This window comes from Halichoeres trimaculatus, unplaced genomic scaffold (assembly GCF_033239565.1).
Source record: "Halichoeres trimaculatus isolate MK-OKI-2021-1 unplaced genomic scaffold, fHalTri1.1 fHalTri1_scaffold_6, whole genome shotgun sequence".
NCBI lineage: Eukaryota > Metazoa > Chordata > Actinopteri > Labriformes > Labridae > Halichoeres > Halichoeres trimaculatus.
The window spans coordinates 21,099,919-21,126,343 of record NW_027437184.1 but is presented as its reverse complement, the minus strand read 5'-3'; the positions used below and the strand labels follow the sequence as shown (position 1 = coordinate 21,126,343).

The window sequence follows — 26,425 nt, the reverse complement described above, 5'->3', positions numbered from 1 at the left end:
TACACATTGGACACAAAAGGCTTAAAAGGGACAGAATATTTTTGAATGAAGGGTGTGCTGGCTTTGATTTTTTTTTAAGGCGTGATAGCTAGAGCAGTATTGACCCCTCATGCTTTAGCAGACGTTGGTTTAGATGAATAACAGTGAGCAAAAGCAGGCCAAATACACTCTGTCTTAATGATATCAAGTCCCCGGGCGCCAATCTGTCAACGATTCATTTATCTCTGTAAACAACTTCCTGATGTCAAGCATGGCAGACAATCAGTTCTAGTTCAAAAACTTTCAGCCATAGCAACAAACCATACTGCAAAAAACAATCAGCTTTAAATGTCACATATTATGCAAAAATCACTTTATTAAGTCTTTTAGTGAAAATTGGCTTTCCTCCCAGCCCACAAAATGTAATATTTAATGACAAAACCTGTACTTAGTAGTGCTTGTGAATGTAAAATCCTGACCTAAAACGAGCTGTTTGGATTTTGGGGATTTACCGACGTCAGCGATTCCCTTTTTTGACCAATCAGGAGCAAGTCTGACCTGATTGGTCCACCCGAGCAGATACCCCCGAACCCCCTCCACGCCCACTCCTCTCCCCGCATCTGGAGAGAAATCTCCCCTGCAGTGGGGAGGAGACTGCCAAAGTTGAAGAGCCATCACTGTTCTGTTTTTGGCTGTAAACAGCCACATAGTTCCATGCTCAAGCTTCCCATCTAAGAAGACAAGACTTAGTGGCTAGAGTTCATGTATCAAGAAAATGTGCCAGCTACACTCAGTAAAACTGTGCATGTGTGTGCTAGTCACTTCACGGCAGACTGCTTTTCCAACTTTGGACAATACAACAGAGGGCTAGCGAATAGACTGGTCCTGAATCCAGGCGCATTACCAACCATCCACCAACAAACCTCGGACCCTGGAAATGTGAGTATGTTAAATGCTGTGTGCCGTGGAGCAGATGTAAGAGCTTTTTCTTCAGTGTCCCCCCTGTCTCTGTGTTAGCTTCAGAATGCTAACTTTAGCTGCGGTTAGCCTGTTGTTTTAGCCTGTAATGTTACGGTAAACGAGCTTTGCTGTTTTCTAAACATTGTGCACTGAGAGCCCGTGGCGCCGCTCTCAGTGACGCAGAAGAGCAGGGCGGTATCAGCGGTGTCTCATTTACATATGAAGGTCACGCCCACTAAATCAGAGCGTTCTGAACAGAGGGGCTATGAGAGCCTGGAAACAATGCTGCTGTGCTTGATTTATTGGCTTTTTGGACCAAGACATGTTACTACTATTTCATGAAGACATCAATGATCCGTATTAAACTGCAGAAAAGGAGCATAATATGGGACCTTTAAGATTTACAGACTTCCTGGAATGTATCAGAAGTGATCGACCTCAACAAACAAGCATCTGCAATTGCTCCTATTTACGAGCTGGAGGCCATGTTTCTGTGTTGAAAAAGCCTTGCACGGTCAGGATGTGCTGCAGAGATTCTTTTTGTTTACTGAAGATTTCTACTGTTTACCCACTATTCAGTTTTAATCACAGAAAAAAAATCCCCAAACAATGGTTGGTTACCTGCCAGAGTAACCAGTAAGTAGATAAAACTCAACAACATCTGGCAGATGAATGACTGGACTCACAGATGGTGTGTGACCGGAGCTGATCTCAAAACTATGAGCCACGTTTGGCCAGAAGATTTCCCGCACAGGAGTCCAACCTGCTTCAGAGATAATTTATTCACTTTTTGTTGTTGCATAACGCAGATCTTTTTTAGATAGAAAATAGCAGCTGACAGGAGGTGAGGACGTTATGAATAAATGGATGAGATGATATGTTTGTTTTTATGAGTTGCACTTTTTGACTGGCTGATGCTCAACTGTCGAGTACTGAGATTTAAAGACCCTCCAGACATTCCATAAACACTATGCTTTGAATAACAATTAGAGCTTGTCAAGGTTTAAATCACATCTCCTCTGGAGGCTTTAAGTTTGTGTATTGTTTTACATGCGTAGCGAACAAAAATCAGCTTCATAGCTTGTTGTAATTTTGCAAAATAACAGTTTTTCCTCTCTAGATTTTAGAAGAACACAGAGGAAGCTTTCCCCTTCGGCAGATGAGCTGAACAGCCTTCCAGCATCAAACTGTGCACATACATCATCCTGCACAGTGAAGGGCAAACAGCCAGGTGAACTTTCAAGTGGAAGGATACTGTAACAAAATCCCACATCCCTTTTGATCAAATTTCCTCAGACAATGCAAATAGACAGGGTTTATATGACAGGTAATAACAAGACACTGACTTATATCCAGTAAAAAGAAAAAGTTGGTGCTGAAGCTTCCAGTAGTTTGGGTGCAAAATCAGTCATTGTAATAAATGACAAAACACATTCAAAAATGTGGGAATGACTCAACTTTTAGTTAAAGTGCAGTAAAGTAACTGATCTTTCTTACCTTTCACCTATAAGCCACACCTCACAGACATAGCTACACAGAGAAAACAGCGGGGTCTGAATGTTGTCAGGCTGCCAAGTTCAAGCTCCACAGCAGCTTCAGAGAGACACTTCTCTGCTGCTTTTGAAAGAAATAAAAAGCCAAACTTCAACTTGTGTTTGAAGGGGATGGTGATAAAAAATGATTGGTGGAGAAGGCAGTCATGGTCAGCTGATACACAATATGCAAAAGTGACTCCAGAGTGTGAATCCATATTCCCCAACAAGACAGTCGGGATGAAGTTTAGAATTTCATTACACCATAAAGAGTGACAGGAGGGACAGTGGTGTCTTCACTCTCTGTGCTGGTATTAGAGGTGGAAAAATATAACAACAGCAATAATAATTCATTAAGTGCTGTACACAGACAGTATTTTGGCAGAGATCAATAAAACAGTGACGGGGTAAGTATTGGTAAGAACTTCTCAACACGATACACATCACGACACCTGGGTCACGATACAATTATATCACAATATTGTGATATATTGCAATATTCAGCCCAAAAAACAACATTTGTATTTCATTGTGTTTGACATAACGAAAGTCAGATGCTGTGTTTCTTGCATACACTTAGCTTGAAAACATAAAGTGTGTCAAATTTGACTGACGTTAAACTAACGTTGCAATATATATATATATATATATATATATATATATATATATATATATATATATATATATATATATATATACATACATACATATACTGGGATCAGTATTAACCAGTACTTGGGTGACCATATTTATACTTAAGTTTCAGTTTCTCTTCTTTACATGTACTCCTTTCATCGCTCATAGCTGCTATGCTCATAGCTAGTTAGATAAATAGACTGATAGATAGATAGATGGAACTTAGTCTCTTTTGCAGGAAAACAGAAATTTGTCTTTGACATGGCTCCAAGAACAAATTGAAACACACAAACACATTTAATCTCGCTTTGAAAAATTGGAAAGGTATTGTTTTTCATTTTATGTTGTTTTGTTTATGGGTGAGAGGAAGTGTGTGATGTGGCTCTTTGTAGCACTACGATAATTTTTGCAGCTCTTGGTCTCTGACTAGTTGGCCACACCTGCTGTAAAAGTTACACTTAAAACGATTTTAAACTAGCCGACCCGAGAATAGAGAGAAACGTTGATGTTTACGGCATCGACACACACATAATAAAGATTAGGAATAAAACCTTTTGAATACACTCAGAGATTATATTCATTATACAGTTTCTGAACAACATACAGCTAACTTATGAATTTTTATTCAACAAAAATATCAATATTTTATCTCAGGTAAAAGTATCGTGATATATTGCCATATCAATATTTTTCCACACCTTTAAAAACAGGGCAATCTAAATGCCATTCAGTTGAACATCTGTGGAAACAGGTATTTTTAACAGCTTTTAAAAATGTTGGCTTGTTCTGCAGGGCGTAGAGATATGGACGGATCATTTTACAGCTTTGGGGCTACAGCCTGGAAAGATCTGCCACCATGGGCTTTTAAGCAAATGTATGAAACTGTAAACAAAACGTTGCAGATGTCAGGGAACAGGCTGGCTGGTGAGTTTGATCTTAATACTCTTGTGCTCGACAGTGAAGGGATCTGAAGCTGAGATCTCTTCACCATGAAAGGATATTAGTACGTGTGTGATATGAGACTGAATTTTCAACCTGATTAAAACTCTGCCAACAGTGTTCTGTGCTGATTGCAGGTGGTTTAGGCCTGACATGCTGAGTGTAGTAAAAAGAGAACGACAGGAGTCAGTGCGTGACAAGATAAAGCATGTATGAGCATCTTAAGTTCAGGGGTTGGTCGTGGAGATCTCAGTTTGCAGATACTTTTACTCAAATGGGAGTCACATGAAACAAGCTTTAAGGTGGTTACTGAACAGTGCAGATTAAGCAAGTATAACTCCCAGATCGTAGAGGCTGGAATGGACTGCACTAGGCAGGGATTGAATGTTCTGTGAGATACAGGGAACAGCCTTTTCATGAACAAGAAGAGTTACAACTAAAAAAAAAAGTCTTTTCACACTTTGAGGTACTCTGCTCAACAAACCCCCTTCCTTCTGATTGGCCAGCTCTCTCTGGAGGACTGATGTGGTCGTGGAGGGGGAGGCACCCTCAAATATGTCATGAGTCAAATGAAATAGTAGAAACTGTAGTTTCAGCATACTACCTTCTTCTTTAATTGATCAAATTTTCATTAAATTTGCTGAGTTATGATGATATTTTTTTTGTCTGGTCACCGGTAAATGTTGGTCAATTGGAATTTAAACAAAGATGGGAAAAATTACCTCAGCTTAGACAAAAAGAGATTATAGACTAATTAATTCTTTACAAAGGAGTAGCAAATGACTTTGATAACATAAAAACGGTGTAACTCAAATGTTTAAGTTACAGATGTTGATACATTTGAATTTGACTGTAGATAAAGAAAGAAAATGTCATTTCCCTTCACCTGCGACAAGGTTTGCTGAATGTTAATGGTAACTGTTAGCACGTTTAAATCAAAGGTGCATTTGAGACATGTCCAACCCCACTTCTACTAGCTTTACGCTTAGATAAGACAGGTTGTATCTGGCCTTCTCAATTTTTTTTTTCTTTTTTAAGTTTTTCCTACACAAGTGTAGAAGACTCAACAGTTTCTTTTTAATCCCTGGATTCGTCTTTCTTCGTCTTTACCGAGTATCTACAATACCCATGATGCAACTTCACCACTTACAGTACAGTCATTCAACTATGTTATATTAGCAACAGCACATGTAGCCTCAAGCTGCCAGCCCCAAGGCCAGATGAGAAATGTGCTACAGAGGACAGGTTAATACATTTTTCTACCTTCAATCCTCAAACACTTTCCTTTTTAAAACTCCAGGTCTTCAACCATGCCACAGCCTGATATGTAGCAAAAACCCAAAATGTAATAATTGGTCAGTACTGAAAAAAAATGCAGAGCCTAAAACGTTATGAAAATGTAACAGCTGGTCAATAGTGTAACATCTTGTTACATTTTGGATCAGTTAGTACAGTTTGGGTTAACTTTTGGATGCAACACTTTTGTTACATTATCTACCAATTAATACATTTTATTATTATTATTATTATTATTATTATTATTATTATTATTATTATTATCATTATTATTATTATTATTATTATTATTTATTTATTTAATTTAATTTAATTTAATTTAATTTAATTTAATTTAATTTAATTTAATTTTTAATTTTTAATAGCATTTCAGGTCATTGTTAAATATGGGTCATTGTTAAATATCAGGCTCTACGAAGCACTTCTGCCTCTGCAACCACAAAAGGGTCAATTCAACTTTTACAAGAAGTGCAGTGGATTATGAACACTTTGTCTTTTTCCTTTTTTTTTTCTATCTAAGAGCATTGCTGGACAGTAAGTGCACATTTTAAACAGTTATAGCAGTGGCTAAATATCCATACAAGACTATCTCAATTAAGGCTTATTGACCAAAGATTCAAGTACATCTCCATATCAGTCATCACCTTAATTTCATTAAAAATATGCACATTTATTCTAATAGGGCCCAAAAAGCCCATTACTTTCAAGTATAAAATTGATGTATTAAACTTGAGTACCCAGCACCCATACAAATGACTCTCTCCCCGTTTAGTGAGCTGCTGTTGTACAACGTAATAACCAGAACATGCAAGAATAAGCTTTACACATTTTTAAAGCCTTGTAAGGCTGAAAATGATCCCAAAGATGTATGTTAATTACAGAAAAATGCACAACATATTTTATTAAGCCATTTACACCATGGATGCACACATTTGTCTCACTGTAGCGTCATTGAAATAAGTGTATCTAGCAGATCTTTTTGCTTTGGCTTGGCCCATGTTTTATACAGTAGCGCGTAAAATTCTCCTTGTACATTAATCAGATGCATTGAACTCCCTTTTACAATAGCTTTAGATTTAAAATGTCTGCTGGAACAACTAATCATGGAGCTATAAAGTAAACAGAGTCTGGGCTTAATGAGGTGTGAGAATAGTCTGAAACATAGGAAAGGAATTGCTACACAAGAAAAGAACATAATATTTGTATTCTTAAACACCAGTAAACTGACTTATATGACATTTTGAAAAAAAAAAGAAAAAAGAATCGGTTTCTGGGTTTATTGTGAAGATCTATTCCACTACAAACTCATTGATTCAATCTTTTTTTTGTAATCACTTCATTTTTATTGTAGACTGAAAAGGGAACAATACACTCTTCTCATCTAATTTGCCTGTATTCTTTTTTTTTAATCATTATTTTTGTTTATTTGAGAGTGATTTGTTCCCTAAGAGCTGGTTTGGCTCAAGGGCAGCCACTCAGAACTATTTAAAAGTCAAATTAACTCTGATGGCATGGACTGATATTAGCACAGCTGAAGTGTTTATTTTTTACATCCCAGATTAGACGTAACACACAGGATTAGCATTTGAGAGTTATTGTGCTTGCTTATATTGAGTTAATTGAGATGTGTGATACAAATGTGCCATAGAGTCTCTGAACAGTATCATTCTCATACTGCTGTATGAAGCTTCGAGTTCATTGTGGGAAAATCCCTCTGAGCTGAGGGGAGTCTATTTTAATGACTGAATATGGGACACAGCCATCCAACTGGGGTTATGAAGCTCGGCTCTTTCCACATATAGAGAGAAGATTTCCAAATCAACTGGAGTCCCTGGGAAAGGGGGGGTGAAATGTACAGAGAAATAGGTTGGAAGGATAAAGAGTAGCAGGAGAAATTCAGAGAAAAGGAAAGAAAGCCAAACCAAAGAAAGGACTCTTACACTTCCTGACTCTTGGGTAAAAACGTGTGGTGGACTTTGAGTCAGTTTTCCCCTCGCCCCTCTTGTTTTTTCCTACAAAACAACACTTTGAAACATGATATTTTTTATCAAATATTTACCTACAAATCATAAATATGGAACATGTATAAAGGCCTAAGTGACCATTACAGTGATTACATGTCGTCCTGAGGGGGACATGATATCAAAAATTCATGCTCATTCAAGGAGCTGTTGTTTAGACCTTTCATTAAACATGAAGCTAAAACTAAAGCCATAACTTATTCATTCATTCATTTATCACTTTGTTGCTGAAGAAAGGGTCAGAAGATAACGAAAGCCATAAAGATTCATTCTCAGAGGACCATTAACTTCAATGAACTGATGTATTTTAATCTGAACAGAAAAGGGCTGATTTGAGCTTAAACCTTTGAGCTTAAAACTGTGTCTATCCTTCAATTGCTTAGTGTCCTACCACACACAGGTGACAAACAAGGAAATAAGATTATAGGACTGGAATATGGCTGACCTGTCATCTGGGAAACAAGCTCCTCACAGGTTTAAAGAGCAGAAAAATGCATCTCTAAATCAAGGGTGCAGGACAGAAGTATGACTCGATAGGATTACTCAAAAAGTCTACTACCCTTCACTGTTTGCTTCAGACTAAAATCTGAGCCTGTAGTATCATTAAACCTTCATGACCTGCCATACCAAGTCTGCCAGAGCTTAAATTTACTTTTTTAAGTGCTATAGCATCATTTTTTTGCAAAGAACTTTTGCTACATACAAAAATACAACCCTGATATCCCAAACCTTTATAAAATGTATAGACTGATGTCCAGACTAAACAAGTTACTAAAAAGTGCAACAAACCATACAAACTGAAAATCCAACACATATTTTCTAAATACAGAAATTTCATGGCTGTATCCCTCAAAAAAGTAAGTGTAAAAAACACGATGACGTGTTTTCAATGTAGGAAGCAATGCTAACAGTCTGGATCAGCCTATGTGGATCATGTTTTTGCTGTTTACGCTTTAGATCAGATTTCTTTAAACACATTAGTGAAAGGAAACAGTGCTCTGGGACATGTTGAAAACACAATATCAAAGTGTTACTCCTTAGATTTTACATTGCATAAAGAATGATCAATCTATCACAGCTGTTTTCAAATCTACTGCCATTTGAAACTTAAAGCACAATTCACAGGGCCGGCGCTACACCAGGCTGCGTAGGGTTAACCAGGAAATCAGAGGTTGGTGTGAGCCTCTTTCATTTCTAAAACTGTTGCTTGGACAGAGTGTGTAAATTTACATGTAAATTATTGTGTCAAACTATGTTTTGTTTTGTTTTTATTTCATATTTTATATTCACAACAGAGCACAGCTAAATTTTAAGTTGAAACCACATGTACATCCAAAGAGTAAGTATTACATTCCGTTGCTAGGCGCTATCTAAGTAGCTGCCTGTTGCAGCAGCTCTCTCGTCTTTGTCCGTTTCTTGTAATTTTTTTGTCTCTTTTTCGTAATCTTTGTATTTGGAGTGGATCATCACTTTGTATGGTTCATTGTCGGTCACGAACACCAAACTTTTTGTGGCTTCGGCGATATTTTTTACTACTTTTCTCCTGTGTTTGTCTGGAGATCCTACATGTAACCATGGCTGCATTGTTTACATGCAAAATTAGCTGTTAGCAGCCTGTAGCATGTCAATGCTAACTAGTGTAGGGCTTGATGATTTCCCTCGAGCTGAGGAGGAGGAGGTGAGGACGACGTGCTGGTTCTCGGATGTGAGCTGGGAGGTGACGACGTGGACCTGTCCTTCCATCCATCGTTGTTGGGAACGTGGGATCTCGCTCCGGGGGATGGACGAGCTAGCTGTGCTAACCCAGCGGCATCATGCTGTTCACGGACGTGGCTGCTGGAGCTGACATCGGACGCCGGCGCCACATTGGAGGAGCTTCGCCTGCTGTGAGCAGACAGGATCCAGGAGACAGAGACTGAACAGTCTTCTGGGAGGCTCAGTCCTGGACCCTGTGGAGGTGGAGATTGGCTGGGCTGGAGAGTGGTGGACGAGTGGTGGACGGGATGTCGTCATCTAATTTCTTATGGACTTTTTTTGCACTTTCTATACTCTTTCTTACTTTTCTTAAATGCTGCGGTGACTCCTGAATTTCCCCTCGGGGATAAATAAAGTATTTTCTATTCTATTTCTATTCTATTCTATTACAGCAGTACGTCAAGTCTGCAAGTTCAGACACTTAAAACCTTGCTGTAATGATTTCACAGTGATGATTCCACCACCACAATCTTTTACAGAAACTTGTCAGCTGGTGTGTGTTCTGTTTTGCAGCAAAATAAATATTAAAAAAAGAAAGAATGTTCTAGAGAAACAAACAAACAAAGAAAATCTGAGTGAGACAGAGATAAAAACTGTAAACAAAGAGAAAGAAAAAACCTTTAATGTAACACAATAAATGCTAAAAACAAATAAAACCCACTCAACATCAACAACTGAGCCAAAAACTGGCTGACAAAAAGACGAACCACACAGCAGACAGCAGGATGCGTCAGATCAGCCCTCTCAATGAGATGAGAACATTTTTCTTCTCTGCAGTCTCTACAAACAGGATACGGAAAGGGACCAAAACCCTAAAAAAATATGATATAATGAAAATGAGAGTGCTTTTTTAACACATTGATATGCAATGCTACTGAGATAGAAAAAAAAAAAACATCCCCAGAGACAGCGGAATAAACCAGTCTATAACAGAAAACCATTTGTGAGACACATGAAAATTGTAATTACTGCCATCAGCACATATTCATTTGTTTCTGCTTTAATGTGTCCTCACATGGTTAAAAAGCTTTTGTTATAGCTCAATGCTTGCTTACACAATCACAAGCATTCACTGAGCATGAGCTTTCACCATGAGGTTTCACCATCACTCAAATTCGAGCCGTGGGTAATTGCTCTGGCAATTTTTTAGTTAAGTTCATCACACCAGTGACAAAAAGTGGAGGAAATGGAAAACATGATTGAGAACGCAGAGAAATATAGACAGTCCAAATTGTAACTGAATGATAATAGAAAATATCACCCAGTTGGACAGCTACAGCAAACACCTCAATGCCATTTTACCCTGAACAGACAAATTAGAGTAGCAGCAACCATCTGGGCTCTGTGAGCGCCCAGGAGCTGAAGAAAGACGTGAAGTAAATTCAGACTGAGAGGCCACAACCTGGCCATCAAGACCCATGGACACAGACAAAGTCAGCCTCTGAGAAGAGAAAACAGACAGAGAAAAACCAACACCCCTGCCTTATCACAGCCTGTTCAAAACATAACCACCAACCCAAATAAAACCCAGACTTGCACAGAGTTTCAGGCAAAACAAAAATGAACACTTGTTCAGTGTAGAAGTTGCCATTTATTTTAAAATAAAAAATAAAGAAGGGCCTTTTACAAGGAAAAAAAGTAGCATTTTAAAGTCTTAACTAGTTGAGAGAGTTGGGATGAGACCCATTTTATAATATGTAAGGCACTCTAATCTATAACATTTAATATTTTATTGAATGACTGGGCAAGGTTTTAATGTAAAACCTTAATCAGCAAAAAGAAGCTGTCTCTTTAAAATGTGAATGAAATAGTGGAGCCCCTAACCATAATATTTCTGTTTTAAATGACATAAAAGAATATAGTGACATAAAATCTAAAGTGTATCAAGATGAATCATCCAGTAATAGGCAAATTATCTGTCATATTTTTCTAATTTTCTAGTTCAGGATTATCATTGCTGCATTTTAAACCGCGTCAAACCTACTTTGACAACTCTTGGCTGCTTTTCATTATGGTCATGTTTGCAGTTACTGCAGGACAGTGAGGGTGAAATATAAAGGAAGATGGATTGATGTGAAAGGGTGCAGGGTAATTAAATGGTGACTGAAGCTTTGGTGAAACTGTTTGTGCAACATCCACGCCCATAAAGCAAGCTGGATTTGATATGGAATTGAATAGAGGAGGAGAAAGAGGAGCAGTTCAGGCAGGGACATGAGTCAAAGAGAAAGAAGTGATAAAAAGGAGGGTTTTAATATGAGAACCTATAACTGCAGCTTCATCAACATATAGCAAGGCTTCTTGCCTGTCACGCTAATAAAGCAGAGCCTATTTAAATTTGAAGAGAGTGAGAGGGAGAGTGGGAAAGAGAGAGTGAGAGCTCTGCCTTTCATCAGTCACATCTCGCAGTGGGAGGGGGATTGAAGCGGCTGCCTCCGAGCTCTCCGGTAACAGAGACGGTAGACGACTCTGACTCAAACTGACGATCCGCACACAGCAACGTTTCAGACTCCACCTGACCTGCAACCTGACAGGAGGAATTTGATGAAGGCTTAAGGCAACTTTCTTGGCTTTCTTTTTTTCAACCTGCTCTTGGTGACATTTTTCTCCTTTCGCCTGGTTATCAAACAAAGTCAGAATGCATGCTATCAATTCATAAACACCAGATGGCGGCGAGTTGAACTAAAACACATCAAAGTGTGTCGGGACGGGACAGGGTGTTTTTCTCTCACCTCCTTCATAACAACTGGACGAGTGAAGTTGTTTTCTTCCAGGTGGCACACGGACCTTTTATTATTGTCCTCTTTTTTTTTCTAACATCACCTACAGCCCGCATCTTCCTCCTCCAACGCAACCTTTTCAGTCTTACTTCAACCGTCTTCACACGAGACAACACCATCCACTGAGGACACCAGACTTGACAGCCAGCGGTAAAAAAGGAATCAGAATAACAGTTTGGTCAACAGCAGCACAGGACTGGACCTTCATAAGGATGCTACTCCCGCATAGACACTCCTAGACGGTCCAAACAGCCGCTGCCAATATGTTTTGGCGAGGTAAGAGAAAGAAGATTTCGCTTGTTTTTGTTCATGATAATATGGGACGCGTGTGAGCTGAGCTGTTTAATGCTGCTTTGAGTTAGCTCACATTTTTGGAGTTTCAGTGTTCTTTATGTTGGGTTTCTGCTTCACTGTGTCACTGAGGAGCCTTCTCGTCTTCATTTGATAACTCACCACCCGTCTATGGGACCACGCAGGGGTCGAGAATGGAGACCGTATTAAATATTTATCCGCTTCATGTAAAAATAATTCTTGAAATAGCGAACCGCTGCCGCACTGCAGTTTGTAGGACTTACCTGCACGAGGATGGTTGGTGCTGTTGCTGCGCGCGCCTGTGTGCGTGAGGTAGAAAAAGAAAGGCTTCGCGTTTCTAACGTTTGGGTTTAGAAGTTAATAATTGTTTATTTCGTGACACAAGTTTAATGTGTAGGACTTTGTGTGTGAGCGCAACTCAGAACTCGCGTGGTCGTGTGTGCGTGTGTGTGCGTGGTTATGTTGGCGTGATAAGCTGAGGCGTCCAGCCCACCAACAGAAGGATAATTTGACTTTTGTCAGCGCGGAGTAAGAGGGGATAGAAGGAAAGCAGCGCGCGCTCACAGCTGTGCTGTTTACTATCACACCGGCACGCGCTGTTTGGTGTTATGAAGGGGTATTAAGTTTTACCAAAATGACCTTGCCTGTGGATGTGTTGACAGGAAAGCTGTAGTCTCCCTGTCAGCCCTTTTCTCCGTGCTAGCGTGCGCACGTGAGCGTGCACGCGTGTCAAACGGAAGGTGTTATTTGCACCTTTTTTTAAACGAAGCCTAATAAGCCTGTTAAAAATACATGCTACATTTCAAAACACTCATTCATTTGATTTGCAGTCATAAATGAGCGAGCACACAAACGCACCACGAAGAGGAATTTAAAGAAAAGTATTTGTAGAGTGGTGACTCATCTGTCAAACCCTCCGAATTAAGCAATGAGAATCCAGTGAAAGGCAGATTGTCAGGCTGCTGTTTTGTGATGAGAGCAATACACGGCTGACTGAACCCTGACAACATAATAGAAAAAACATTCTTTAACAGAGACACTGGAAGTCTGTCATTTGTCATTTCAGTGCAACCTGATGCCGAGGAGGAGAACACTCAAACATCCATGCACATCATTTTCTATCAGCTCACGCGGTTGGCCCGAGTCAGGGCACTAGCTGGGCGATCTCCTCATTAAGAAGCTGGACCTAATGGGCTTGACAGACGGCTGATTTGAGCTGTCATTTTGTGTGTGTTGGTGTGTGTGTTTGTGACGGGGAAACACAGTGAGCTTCTTGCTTGAGGGACACCAGCTTTAATTTTCGTGTAATTTCAGATGGAGAGCACCCACCCTCCTACACATGCGTACACAGGCGATCCAGATTGATGATGCCATTGTATCTCCTACAAATATGTGGCTGTCAGAAACAATAATAAAATCCATAGTAATCATTCAGTCTGCCTGAGATACAGTTATCTATGACTGTCACCTTTACCCACAGTATCTCTCTGCAGCAGGATAAAACAAACGAGGGAGGGAGGAGAAGAAGGATAAGTGTTTTTTTGTAATGAAAACTCCCTCTCTCTTTGTCTTTCTCTATCTCTCTGCTTGGCCGGCTCCTGCTGCCAGCCTCAGTCGGAGAGCAGAGAGGCCTGGCAGGCTGATTGGCGACTAGCTGCCTGGTTTGGGAAGCTGCCGAAGCTTTGTTTCCCAGCGTGTTTGAAGCTGGATTTGTTTCCCTTACTTGACTTTGCCCCTGCTTCTCCCACCCCTCAGTTGTCTGTTATTTTGCAAAGTTTTTCCCAAAGCTATGTTCACACACTGATACTTCATGAATAGAAGTTACATGGCCAAATGTTAGAACAAATTGTGAAAGGTGGAGCTGTTTTATTAATAGAAAAACAAACCACGGGCTTTACAGTGCCTTGTGCAGGCTCGGAATTGCATTTGGATTTTAATGTCTTCAGCTGGGCCAAAAACTAATGAATAATTTTACTTTACTGGTGAGCACTTTTTCAGTCAATCAAATTTTCATCTCCAGTAACAAACGAAGACTGTAATTTCCTGCAGCACTGACTGGAATCTTTATTTACTGCTCTATCTAACCAGTTGTCCTCAAACTGGTTCAGTGTCATATGTGTGGACTAAAAAGCATCAAACCTTTACATTGATTAACTCATTGTCAAAACAGTTACAGTGAGTTAAATAAGGTCCTACTTTCAGTTAATGACGCTAGTCTACAGGCTTACTTCAGATGGCTACATGCAAGGACACTAAATCAGTGAGGTCAGTGCTGACTTTCATACTCTTTTTTTTTTTTCAAAAGCTAAGCACCATCAATATAACTTTATAAAGATTGAAGGTTTAATTAAGCTTTTTGCATGTACACCATGACTCACAAGTCATCATAAATCATCACAAATCAGGTAAGCTTACGAGAGCTTTCAGAAATGTCTCACTTATCCCACTCCAAATATTTGGATGAATTTCAGACTGAACATGTGGAAGAGGCTTAAGAGTCCTGGCAGTATTGGTATCAGACAAGCAAACCAGCTGTTATCCATCAATACCATAACCTTCATAAGCTATGAAAGCACTTTGATCAACACGGTGATTTATTTTCTAATTCACTCGAGAGTTGGCAACTGGCTCCATCAAACTCTGCTGGTAGCCAAATCATTCACTCTAAAAACTGGGCTCTTATGACATACTTTATTAGAATATAATAAAGCTGATTACATCAACTTTGAGGCTTTCTGGTGAGGCTCCAGGGAGTGTTTTTGAATCAATACCTCTTTACATGTTGGTATAAGTAATTTACATTACTCATGCAATAATGTCCTGTTTTTTAAAAGAGGCTAGAGCAACTCTTTAGTAAATGAAGTAGTGAAAAAAAATATATGCTGTGACTATTTTAAAGAGCAGAAGATGACCGCCTAGAGCATATCTAGAATAAAAGTCCTACTTTTCCAGTTGTGAACTCCAACTTCTAAAAGCATGACTCTCCTCTCCCACATCTCACATTACATCTTTAAATTTAAATCATTTCATCCTCTTGCTCTCTCCTGCTAAAGAATACACAGTGACCCACAAAAATGTGCAATATCTAAAATATTCTGTGATATTACCTTCAGCCATGATGATATAAAACTAACAGAGAGCTCTGTGCTGAGATTCACTGATTGGTATCATTGTATGATGACAAATCTGACAGTCACCACTCTCCAACTCTGTGGCTTTAGCCTTGCTCTGGGGCCAGTGGTTTGTCTGTGAATAAAGTCTGACCTGATTATGAAACTTTGCAGCAGGATTATGGATGTCCAGCTTAACTTGATCTTGCATGAGTGAGAAGTTTGACCTGATTTCATCCCAACATTGTCAGCATATACTAGCCCATGCAGAAATGCTCCATGATGTGTATGTAAGTCATCTAAGCTAATTAGCTTGATAAGCTTGCATTGTCAACAAACTTTACATCAAATCTGCCTGCGGGCCCTTTTCAAGTCCACAGTCAGACAATTAGAAACTGCTGCTGCTGCTTTCTGTCGCTGTGTGTGTTTGTCTGTGTTTACTTGTATCTATAATAGCCTTGGTGGATGATAATAACATATGGATTAGTGACAAAATATTTATTCGGGTCGTGAAGCACCAAATGGCAGGATAATTGGGTGCTGAGATTGATCCAAATGTGCTCTTGCAGGGCCGTCATCCTGAAGCAGTGGACAGATTTTTACTGCTTAGAGCAAAGGGACCTGGTATGGAGAAAGTGATGCTCCGCTGTGGGTATGTTATAGAAGAAACTTTAGTCACTGTGGGTTTTGTTGACTGGAATCAGATTCATATGCTAATCAATCACATCTCTAATGCAAGTCAGATCTGAGTGAGGATGAAATGCATCAGCACACACACACACACACACACACACACACACACACACACACACACACACACACACACACACACACACACACACACACACAAATGGCTGCACACTGAGCGTGCGATGGCCGTGCATATCAAAGACCTTTGCAACCCCTCCTCCAGCCGGATCTCAAGGTCACACACAGGCTCCTTCTTTCTTCTCCTGAATCCCGAGCTAAGTGTGGTCTAGCCTGCAGAATTCTACTTCATCATTAAGTTGCACCACAACTTTTCTCAACGTGCGCCGCATTCACAATCCAAGCATCCTGTTAAAAATGCGCTGAAATAATTAAAGTAGGTTTTACAGCTCTGTGTTTTTGCACTGGCGATCTCTCTGACAGTGCAGAAACAACAACGACATAAGATGGGCAGATATTGTTTTGATGCTGAAGACCAAGTGCAACAAATTATGCTGTACAGTGCATGAAATGTCATTCCTCAATAGCCCTATTGTGTTTAATCCAACTTTCTTGTCAAAACAAAGCCCCATCACACATTTATTTTGGTCTACACACATTATGTTTTGTACTTTCAATATTCTTTACGAGGTTGCAGTGCATGTTAATTAGGCCCGCCACAGCACAGGGAACATTACTCTGAACGATTCTACTTTGTACCCTGCAAAAAGAGGAAAATAAAAGGTAAAAACCATGAAGCTTGCACAGCAAATGAGCAAAGTAGAGCCGCTTTATGCATCAATTTCCACTAATGAGACTCATGCTACTCGTATAATTGCCGCTGTAAAGTTATTGCTGATTTTGTTGGTAAATATGGAGCATTAATTTGCTTATGAATCACAGCAGTTCACCTTGAGAGCCGGCTGCGCACACAGCAGGAAGGTCCTGAATGAGTCGAGTGTCCATCAAATGAGATATTACTATGTAACAGGAGCTGTGGAGGATTGTGGTTAGCTTAGCCACAGTGAGGGCTGGTTGTGCAACAGTGGTGAGTGAGAAGAGGAGAAAAATGGGTGTGCCTGCACACCTGAGTGTTAGAAAGGTTTTAGATTCAAACGGGCCACAATTGGAGTGATCTCTCCAAGAGAAAACACCAATCATAAGAACTTAAGTGTGTGTGCACAAGCCTCAGGGATGGTTATCATAAATGTCAGAGCTGTAGGAGTAGAGGAGCTTCACTGTATGCCAGGCAGACGCTGGTGCAGAGAGAAAGGAGAAGCAGAGAGTGTGTGACAGAGACGGGGAAATGGACGTGAGTTGAAATGGGCGATTATTTGAAAGCCGACTTCACCTGGAGGAGAAAGGAAAGTGCAGAGCCAGAGCCAGTGGGGAGTAAAAACAGAGCTGATGGGGGGACTGATTGTGTGTGTGTGTGTGTGTGTGTGTGTGTGTGTGTGTGTGTGTGTGTGTGTGTGTGTGTGTGTGTGTGTGTGTGTGTGTGTGTGTGTGTGTGTGATGCTGATTTTTAGCTTCCCCCTCTCTTGCCCAGCAACTTTGGTATTCTCAAGTCTCGAGAGAGAGAAGGAGACAGTTGGACAAACCGATGCTTGCAGCACAACGCCTGTTTGCCAGCTGAACAACAAAGAGCCATAAGAATTTGCAATAATTCCTGCACACTTCTCTCTGTCAGACCTGAAGTAGAAGGAAAGAAGGGTGCCGTTGCTTTTTTCTTTCTTGGAGTGAGAGAAGATGCCCCTGTTCCTAATGTAGCTTAGCATTGCAGCCAGAGGCAGCTTCATTTGTTCTGTCCAAAGTTAAAAAATAAGCCTTCAGAAGTGGCTGGGGCTCACTAAAGTAAATGATAAGTTGTTTGTTTAACCTGTCTTTGACTCTAACAAGGGAAAACTATTTCTGACTGTTTGAGCTATTTCTGAACAAACAGACCTTCTTCCATACGGCTCAAACACAGATGGCCAGATTTGTGAGCACAGGTTTTAGTCTGTGAACAGGCGCAGCGCTATAAACCTCTCTACCCTTTGTGACAACACGACTTCACTGCGCTCTGTTTTTGTTTGCTTAAGAAGAAGATCCAATATGTTGCACTCTTAAAAACAAGTATTCTCCTCTTGTTGCGAAACAAACAAGATACAACATAAGAGAGCTTTTGAGGGTGTTTGTTTTGTATTTTGAATGCAAAAAAGGTTTTCCGCACACTAAAGGCACCATCACACTAACTTTGATATTTTAACTTCAAAAAAAAAAAAAAGTAAAATAATTCCCCAAATGATTAATAATTTGTTTTGAACTGTAGTTATGCATAAAAGCCTGTGGAAAACATTTTTAAAGTTCCAAATTTGTTCATTGCTGCATTATTCAAAAAGTGACGACTGAGTTATCAATGAACACACGCCCCCACGCAACAACTTTCTGAACATATTCACAGAAAAAGTAAAAATTCAAATCCTTTGTGTCCTTTCTCCCTTGTAGGAGATAGCTCCTCCATCCTTACACTCCCCTCAAATCTCCTCTCCTCCCCTGTCTTCTCCTCTGTAGCTGGTTCGCTCTGTACCTGTTGAATAATTGATCGCTGTTTTGGTTTCTGATAAGGCGTTTGGGGTCCTCAGCTCTCAGCAGTATGGGCTCGCTGCTCTTCCTCATGGCGCATCACACAGCTCAGTCCATTCTTCCCCCAATCCTCTTTCCCTTTCCTTCTCTCCCACACTTCACGTTTCCTTTTCTATCTCAACTTTACACCACTATTCTTCTCCACATGCCTGTCACTCTGATTTGCAGCACATATTCTCTGTCACATGTTCACGATCCCAAAATTCCAGGTTTCAGTCCAGATAAGCTCTGGATAACCGTCTTCCTCTCCTTCTTCCAAACAGCTCCACAAATGTAAATATAGTTTTCCTTCTTCTTCAGGAGATTACCATGGAAACAGAACTTTGGAGATGAAAAAACAAGTAAAGAGGATAAGATATTTAACATGCCTCTGTAAACTGGCTCACACAGCAGGAGAGCTGCTGTTGCACACGCTACCACACTGATTTGAGGTCAGTGACGCGTGACTTCATCAGAATCAGAATTACAAACATATGACCCCTACAGAGGAGCTTATTCACCATTTGATTGACAGCAGTTAACAGGTTATTTGTAAAATCTCATAAATCAATAATCATAAATGAAGTTCATGTGCTGCCCCTTCTAAATAAAAGCATCGATAACTTGTTTGTAGGTATTTTCCTTGTCTTCTTTCAGTTTTAAAAATCTCTCTGTCTCATTGGAGATCACTGCCAGGCTGGAAATCTGTCCTTGATCAGTCCCGACTAGGGCTGGGCGATTATGGTAAAAATAAGAATCCTGATTATTTTTAGTGATATTGAAATCACAACTAATGTACACAATTATTTATTTATTCAAAAACTTCAGTACTGGTTTAAACACAACTTTAAAGAACCAGCAAGTGGCACATTACATACACATACAGTATTATTGATACACATAAGTCACACACACTCGCTGTGGCTGCACATGGAACACAGAAGAGCTATGAAGCACAGGAACTTGCAAACATCTACACTGTGTGGCATATTAATTGTTTTTCTTCGATTATATTGTTTTTATGATTGTCAGATGGCAAAATTGAAATCACGATTAAAATCCAATTAATTGTCCAGCCCTAGTCAGACTGTATGCTTTGAGTCTTTTCAGTGCTTAGAATGACTGCTCCACCGATGCTGTTGCAGGTGGAACAGTGAGTACTAGCTGGAGTAACTTTGTAACCTTAGGAACAGTTTGAATGAGATCTTCCTGGGACAAAAGCTGAGGCGCTGTCCAGGAGACTTACATTCATCCCTCACAGTTTGTGAGCTATGCAATCCAACAAGAGCTGCCTTAAGTCTCACAAAGTCAAAGAATTTGGCACATTTTGACAGGCTCTGCAGTTCGTGTCATCAAAATGTAGTGACATTTCACTGGATTTTGCACAATCTACCAAACCAAGGAAAGCCAGCTCACAAAAATGACCAAACCAAGCTTTCATTTGATGGCTTATCCAGAGTGTTAAAGAACTGTCGTTTTTGTTCATATCTAACCGACTGTGCGGCTCAACTCCCTGTCAGGCCAAGTGTGCTGCATTTTTTCTCAAAATGGTCATGAACACTTTCGAACTCTAGTTTCATGTGCTCCAAAGCTGCATTGGTGTCGTAGATGCGTGCAAGACAGCATTCAATGTCCATCACTTAGTTTTGCAGCGCTCTGAAAAGTGCATTACTTTCAATGAAAATGTTCTCATATGTCAAAAGCAGAAAGCATGTTGATGCTTTTGACAGCCACTGGTTGTATCCTGCTGCAATCATCAGTGTGTCATTATCCCAGCTGTCAGGATTTTCTATAATGATCTGAAATAATGCACACAGATCATTTTGGTGCATGCTATTGTGTGCAGCAGCCTCGGGTTAGAGCTCCATCTTGGAGGAGCTGCTCTGGATAAACGGCGCTCGACAACATCATCCAGCAAGTGAGTGCGCTTGTGGATTTGCTGAAAAATTACACCAGGCCCTCAGCTGTTATAAAACACGTGCAACACTCGGGCATGCACTTTGCACCAAGTTCAGCTTGTGTGTGCAACAGTGGGTAAACATGGCTTTGGGGCAATTTTTCTTTAATTTTAGCTTGCACGCCATTAGCACTGGGCCGGGCCAGTACAGTGGCCCATCATAGGTCTGAGCTACAAGCTTGTCAGCACAGTCATACTTACACTTTCAAGACATACTCAGCAATGGCAGGAGCATTTCTAATATCAGCGACTGCCTCCATTAAATCACTATGTATTTTATTCGACAAGCCAGAAAATACAGCGGATGTCTCTGAATGCCTCGCTAGCCTGTCAAGAGTTCAACATAGTTGCCAGGGTTAGCAGAGCCTGTACTTTCATCAATTCCACGAAATGCCAGCTGCTGTTTGGTGAGGAGGCAGGCAGCATTGATGAGATCTTTTTAAGTCTCTTGGTTCTCCTTTACCTGAGCATTGTGGATGCTGATGTTGAGTCGTCGCTGTACGTTCAAAGCCAAGTCTATCCTGGACAAACCGGACATTTTTAGTGCAATCTGGCTTTAAATGCGAGTGGTCAATCGCTCATGCTGCAAATTCTCCAGGTCTCGATATCCCATCTGAGTCCAGACATTGTCACAAGTTGATAAAGAAAGACATAAAAAGCAGAAAAGGTGATTTCTTGCTGGACATCGACACAGCCAGCCTTTTCATCTGTACCACTCAGTTTGAAAACAGCAGGTCTTCTGTCCCATAGTCTGAAGTAAACCAGCATTGGTCTTCCTTTAATTATTACCTCCTGCTTCGATTTGAAGTCCAGCTTAGAAAACTGTTTGAGTTTAGATATGTAATCCTTCAATTTAAAGGTAAGCCCAGACAAAAAGTAAAATTTAACAGATGGCTGCACTTGACTTGCTAACTGTAGATCGTAGTTTGCTGTCACTTATTCTGCAGCTGCGGAGTTGCAAGAACAGAAGAATCACTGGGATCACGAGCGCCCCCTTTCATGAGGCAGGAGACGTGCGTGTCTTACTCAGGGCCTCTTTGCAGCCTTTTTATGATTGCTCAGCACAAGAAACACATTACATACATACAGTTGTTGACAAAAAAAAAAAAAAAAAAACACAAAAAAAACAAACAAACACTTTAGATTATATAAATTAGCTAAACTATACAAATTTAGTTCATATATTAAAAATGTTTGGACATGTTAACAGTGACATACAGAGAGACAGCATGCCAGCACAGTATAAACTGAGTTATTGAGCAATCCATGATGAGGCCCATCTGGCTGCTGCCTCACCGCACATCTCCTCTCTGTATTTGAACAGTAAGTGTAAAAATTTAGTGGTTTTGAATAAAAAATAACTGATAAAAGTGAATGAAAAAAAAAAACTTTACAGCACATACCAGTGGATAAGTATGACCATTTAATTAGTTTTTTAATTTTTCATTTTTTTTCCATGATGACAGGTGAGGCACGACCTCTCCTGCCTCTTCTGACTGCACGTAACTATTTAAGGTGGGATTTCAGCTTTGCTCTGGTGTTTGCCAGAGAGAATGAGAAAAACAAAAAACACTACGTTTGAAATTATTTTCATAAATTCATTGTCAAAAGTGTGGAGTCATCAGATAGCCAGATCAGTTAGCATGTTTTGCACACACACCAACACAGTGTGTGTACAAAACAAAATATCTCTCATACATGTTCTTGTTTTTCAGCCAATGAATTTGCAGTTCTGACTGAGAATACTTTCACCTCTGTTGTGCCTTTTTGTCCTGATTTTGAATCTTTGAATTATAAATGCTCATTGATGCTAGGACATCTTTTGTGGTTGAAAACTGCTGCATATTGAAATTTAACCTCACAATGCACCGAGCCAATGCTTGTTCTTCAGTTACTCTGTATTAAAAAGCCACTTTTTCATTTATTATTTATGTTGTTTTGTCTGCCTCCTGCTACAAATCTCAAATGGAGCACCTGGGTATGCCAAAATGTAAACATGTATTAATATGCATGTACAGAAACTTCCTCATAAACTTTTCTCCTGCATTTGTTCCCTTGGCTTCTGAGTCTCTCTGCTCTCTCTGTCCCTATCTCCTTTTACTCTCCCTGGGTGCAGTAAAGTGTTGGGAGCCTTTGCTGGCTGTTTCTCAGCATGTGTGGACTGAAGGAGGTGGGTTAAAAAAGGGGAAAGAGTTCATCAAAGCAAAGGAAAGAAGCCAATTTCTCCTGATATACAACATCACTTTGCATTTTCCAACATTATTTCTATGTACACACCTATAACCTTGTGTGTCTGCTCATACATAATTATCTTAACACATGCAGACACACACGCAGACTTCCTGTTTTAAATTTGCACCCACTCCCCCCCCCTCTGCTGCAGCAGAGAGAGGCAGAGCGACAGCAGTAGCAGGTCTTACATAACGACATCACTGCATTAACGAGCCCATCTGCCTCTGACTGGTGCTCACACTTCCAGTTGGAACTCTGTTAAAGTGATGCACACTTCAGGCTCAGAGAGACTGCCTCAAGTGTGTTTACAAGTAAGCTGACCAGGTGAATCAAGGCTCTGAATTTCCCTTCTCTGCATTTCTTTAGCACGCTTTGGAAACACATCCTTGTGTGCTTTCCTGAAAGGTGAAAGAGGTCAACTTTGACCAACTTTTGAAACCTAATAAGACTGTGGGAAAGGACTAGCAGCAGAAGGAGACAAACCGGACAAAGGAGGTTGCTGTAGAGCTGGGTTTGGTAACATTTAGTCAAAAGCTTATCATGCAAAAGTGTTGGTTGGGTTAAAAAAAACAACTATGTTAAATATGGACAAGTCCAAAACCCATTTACAAGAGACTGTGTTCTCCATACAGGGTGTGCAGATTGGAAAACAATACAGAACAAAACTGCTGTTTGAGCCAGTCAGAAAACATGTTTCCATCCTGTAAAGATCAGCTGTTTATGACAGGTGTGTATGTGGCTTCCAGTGCCTCTTTGGCAGACCTCTAGTGGACACTTGAAGAACTGTAGGGTTTCGCTCTTCTGCACATATTTCTTGTCCGTTGGTTGCTGCCTGTTTCGACTCATACCTTCATTCTGAACCCTAACCTTACACCATTAGATTTTTTGAAACTACCGTTGCCACTTGAGGTCGCCACATAATGTAATGAACAAATACTCTTTGAGAAGAATTTTTTTTTTTAAATGCTCTAAAAACTTCAAACCTCACATATCAATCATTACATACCTTGTAACTTTGTTTTTGAAGTTTTACTTTGCCATTAGCTAAAAACTAAAGGTTTTTGTACTGTTAAAAATAAGCTGCTGCATTTATACAAATATGTTTTATGTTCTGAATTCTTCCATACTTTTAGTTGGCCTTATATTAACTGGTGGGAGCTCGGAAGTTGTATTCTCTGGTATTTTTATTGTCTCATCCAAACTGCTATTCATCATGCAATAATCATTGCAGTAACGTATGAGCCAAATCTTCTGTCCATGTAAATTTATCTTTGGTGATATTTTGATGATTTGGGCTGGAAAGCAGTTTCATTGACGCAAACACACACACACACACACACACACACACACACACACACACACACACACACACACACACACACACACACACACACACACACACACACACACACACACACACACACACACACACACACACACACACACACACATATGGCAGTATCCCACATTAAATTCTGCCAGGACCCAGCAGTGGGTTTATTGAAGTTCATCCTGATCCATTTTTACTGAAGCTAAATCCAAGTCCTGACTAAGATCCTGAAATAGCTCGGGAACAAATAGGGAAAAGCCAAAAAGTAAAGAAAAAAAACTCACACTCAGAAAAAGCCCACACAAAGGTGCACTGGCGCACACCATCCAAAGACACTGACGCATGAAACGGCTGAAATTAGAAGAAGCCTCTTCTGAGTGGGAGTGTGCGTTTGATGCTGCTTCAGAGTGATGAGAGAAAGTAAAGATGGAGTGATGTGAGAGAACAGGAGATGAGGGACGTGTTTGTCTGCTGCCACAGCTTGTTTGTGTCTTCAGTCTGACTCTCATTAGAACGCACAGGCACTTGTGTGTGTGTACCAACTTGTGAGCATACGCATGAGTGTGTGTGTGTGTGTGTCACAGTTAGGCTTACATAACAATCAGTTGCTCAGCTAGGGACACTGTACACATGAATCCCAGGACGGCTCTTTTATTGGATCGAGTGTGGAGGTTTTTCTGGAACACTAACTAAAAAAGTAATCAAAGACAAACTTTTGCAGAGAGGGAAAAGTCATAAATGTTTACTCACTCCAATATTCAAGTAAACCCGCATCATTATTATACATCACTGCACATCCCGGCAGTCATTTTCATGACATTGCATTTATATTTTAGGCATTACTGGTACACTTCTCCAGAATGGTGAGTCAGAATGCTGAAGATGGGCTTTTACATATTTAGTTTTTAGCTTTTCCTTTCCTTCCTGCACTGAACTCCAGCTGGGGAATACTGTTTCTGTGGCTGGATTATTAATACAATAAATACAGTGCAATAAATAAGTGCTACAGCATCATGATGCAAATTATTCAAAGCATCACTAAAACAAGTAAAAACATTTCAGGAACTGAATGAGACGAAAGACTATGGGAAGGGGATAAATTCAGCTCTCATGTGTTGTACGCCCTGTATTTCAAATCTGAACTGATCTGCACATGATGGTCATAATGGGTAATGGCTTCTACAATCCATAGGGAGGTTTTCTTTCATGCAGCAAGTTCTGATTCACGTCACAAATCATAGAAACACTGAATTGTGTCTGAGAGTAAAGTGTCTCATTTATGGCATGTTAGAAGGCGTACTGTACATTATCTTTTGAATCATGGACAGATTATTGCAGGCTGATAGCTCAAGAATGGAGCTGAATGTGCACCCACAGCTATGGCATGTGCTGCCAGAGACAACATTAAATATAGCCAGCGTTAAATAAAAGTGTCAGGAGTGTATAGGCTTTGTTGATAAAGCTGCTTTATGGGTGTGCTGCCGTCCCATGCATGCACTGTTTATGGAAGCCGTGTCCCTGCAGCACCTGTGTCGGCGTGTCAGGGGGTGATTACAGCTCATCTCACACATGAACAGAGAGCTACAGAGAGCTACAGAGAGGGAGAAAGGGTGAAGACATCCAGGCGCACCCTCCGAACTCCCTCTCCCCCTTTAACCAATACTGCATTAATCTTCTTAAGCTGTCAGCGTGACCTAAAACTGATGATGCACAAGTGCAAGGAGAAGACGGGGGAAAAACTCCCGCCAAGAAGACAACAGCTTGTGACTAATCGTGAGTTTAGCACAGCTCACCAAGCTCATAACTGAGTTGTAGCGCCATCACCTTGGCACAATTCAATTACTGCTTTGAGGAAGGTGCTTACCTCAGATATTTCTGCTCGCTCATAACTCTCCACTCATCGTGTGTGTGTGTGTGTGTGTGTGTGTGTGTGTGTGTGTGTGTGTCTGAGTGTGTGTCCAGAAGCGACCTCCCTTTGAACCAGGGTTAGAGGAGAACTTTAACTTTTAGGACCTTTTCCCCCACCAGATGTGCCATTTAACAGATTGCACCACAGGCTCATAAGTTAATGTCATCTCACCCACACATCAAGAGACGCATCCACAGACACTCCTGCTGTTGTGCGGGTGTGAGCTGAAGAAAGGTGTGTATACGGAGGAAGAAGCGCGAAGCAGCAACAAGGTGAAGATGTGTGAAAAGTGAAAGAAAACAAGGCTGACAGGGAAACGGGATGCTCATGAGCATCTGAACTGCTTTTTTACACCTTTGTTTGCACCTGTTATTAAGAGATAAAGTGGC

The 26,425-nt window shown here is 40.4% G+C and overlaps 1 protein-coding gene across 1 annotated transcript in view; it reads left to right on the top strand.

Annotated features, from left to right (window-relative positions):
* The first annotated feature begins 11,497 nt into the window (after positions 1-11,497).
* The window catches only part of rtn4rl1a (reticulon 4 receptor-like 1a), a 107,251-nt gene continuing 92,323 nt past the window's right edge, over positions 11,498-26,425 (top strand). Inside the window, exon 1 of the mRNA XM_074673121.1 lies at positions 11,498-12,171. Within this exon, the coding sequence (XP_074529222.1) occupies positions 12,159-12,171 (13 nt within the window). The 5' untranslated portion in view covers positions 11,498-12,158. The remainder of the gene's footprint in view (positions 12,172-26,425) is intronic.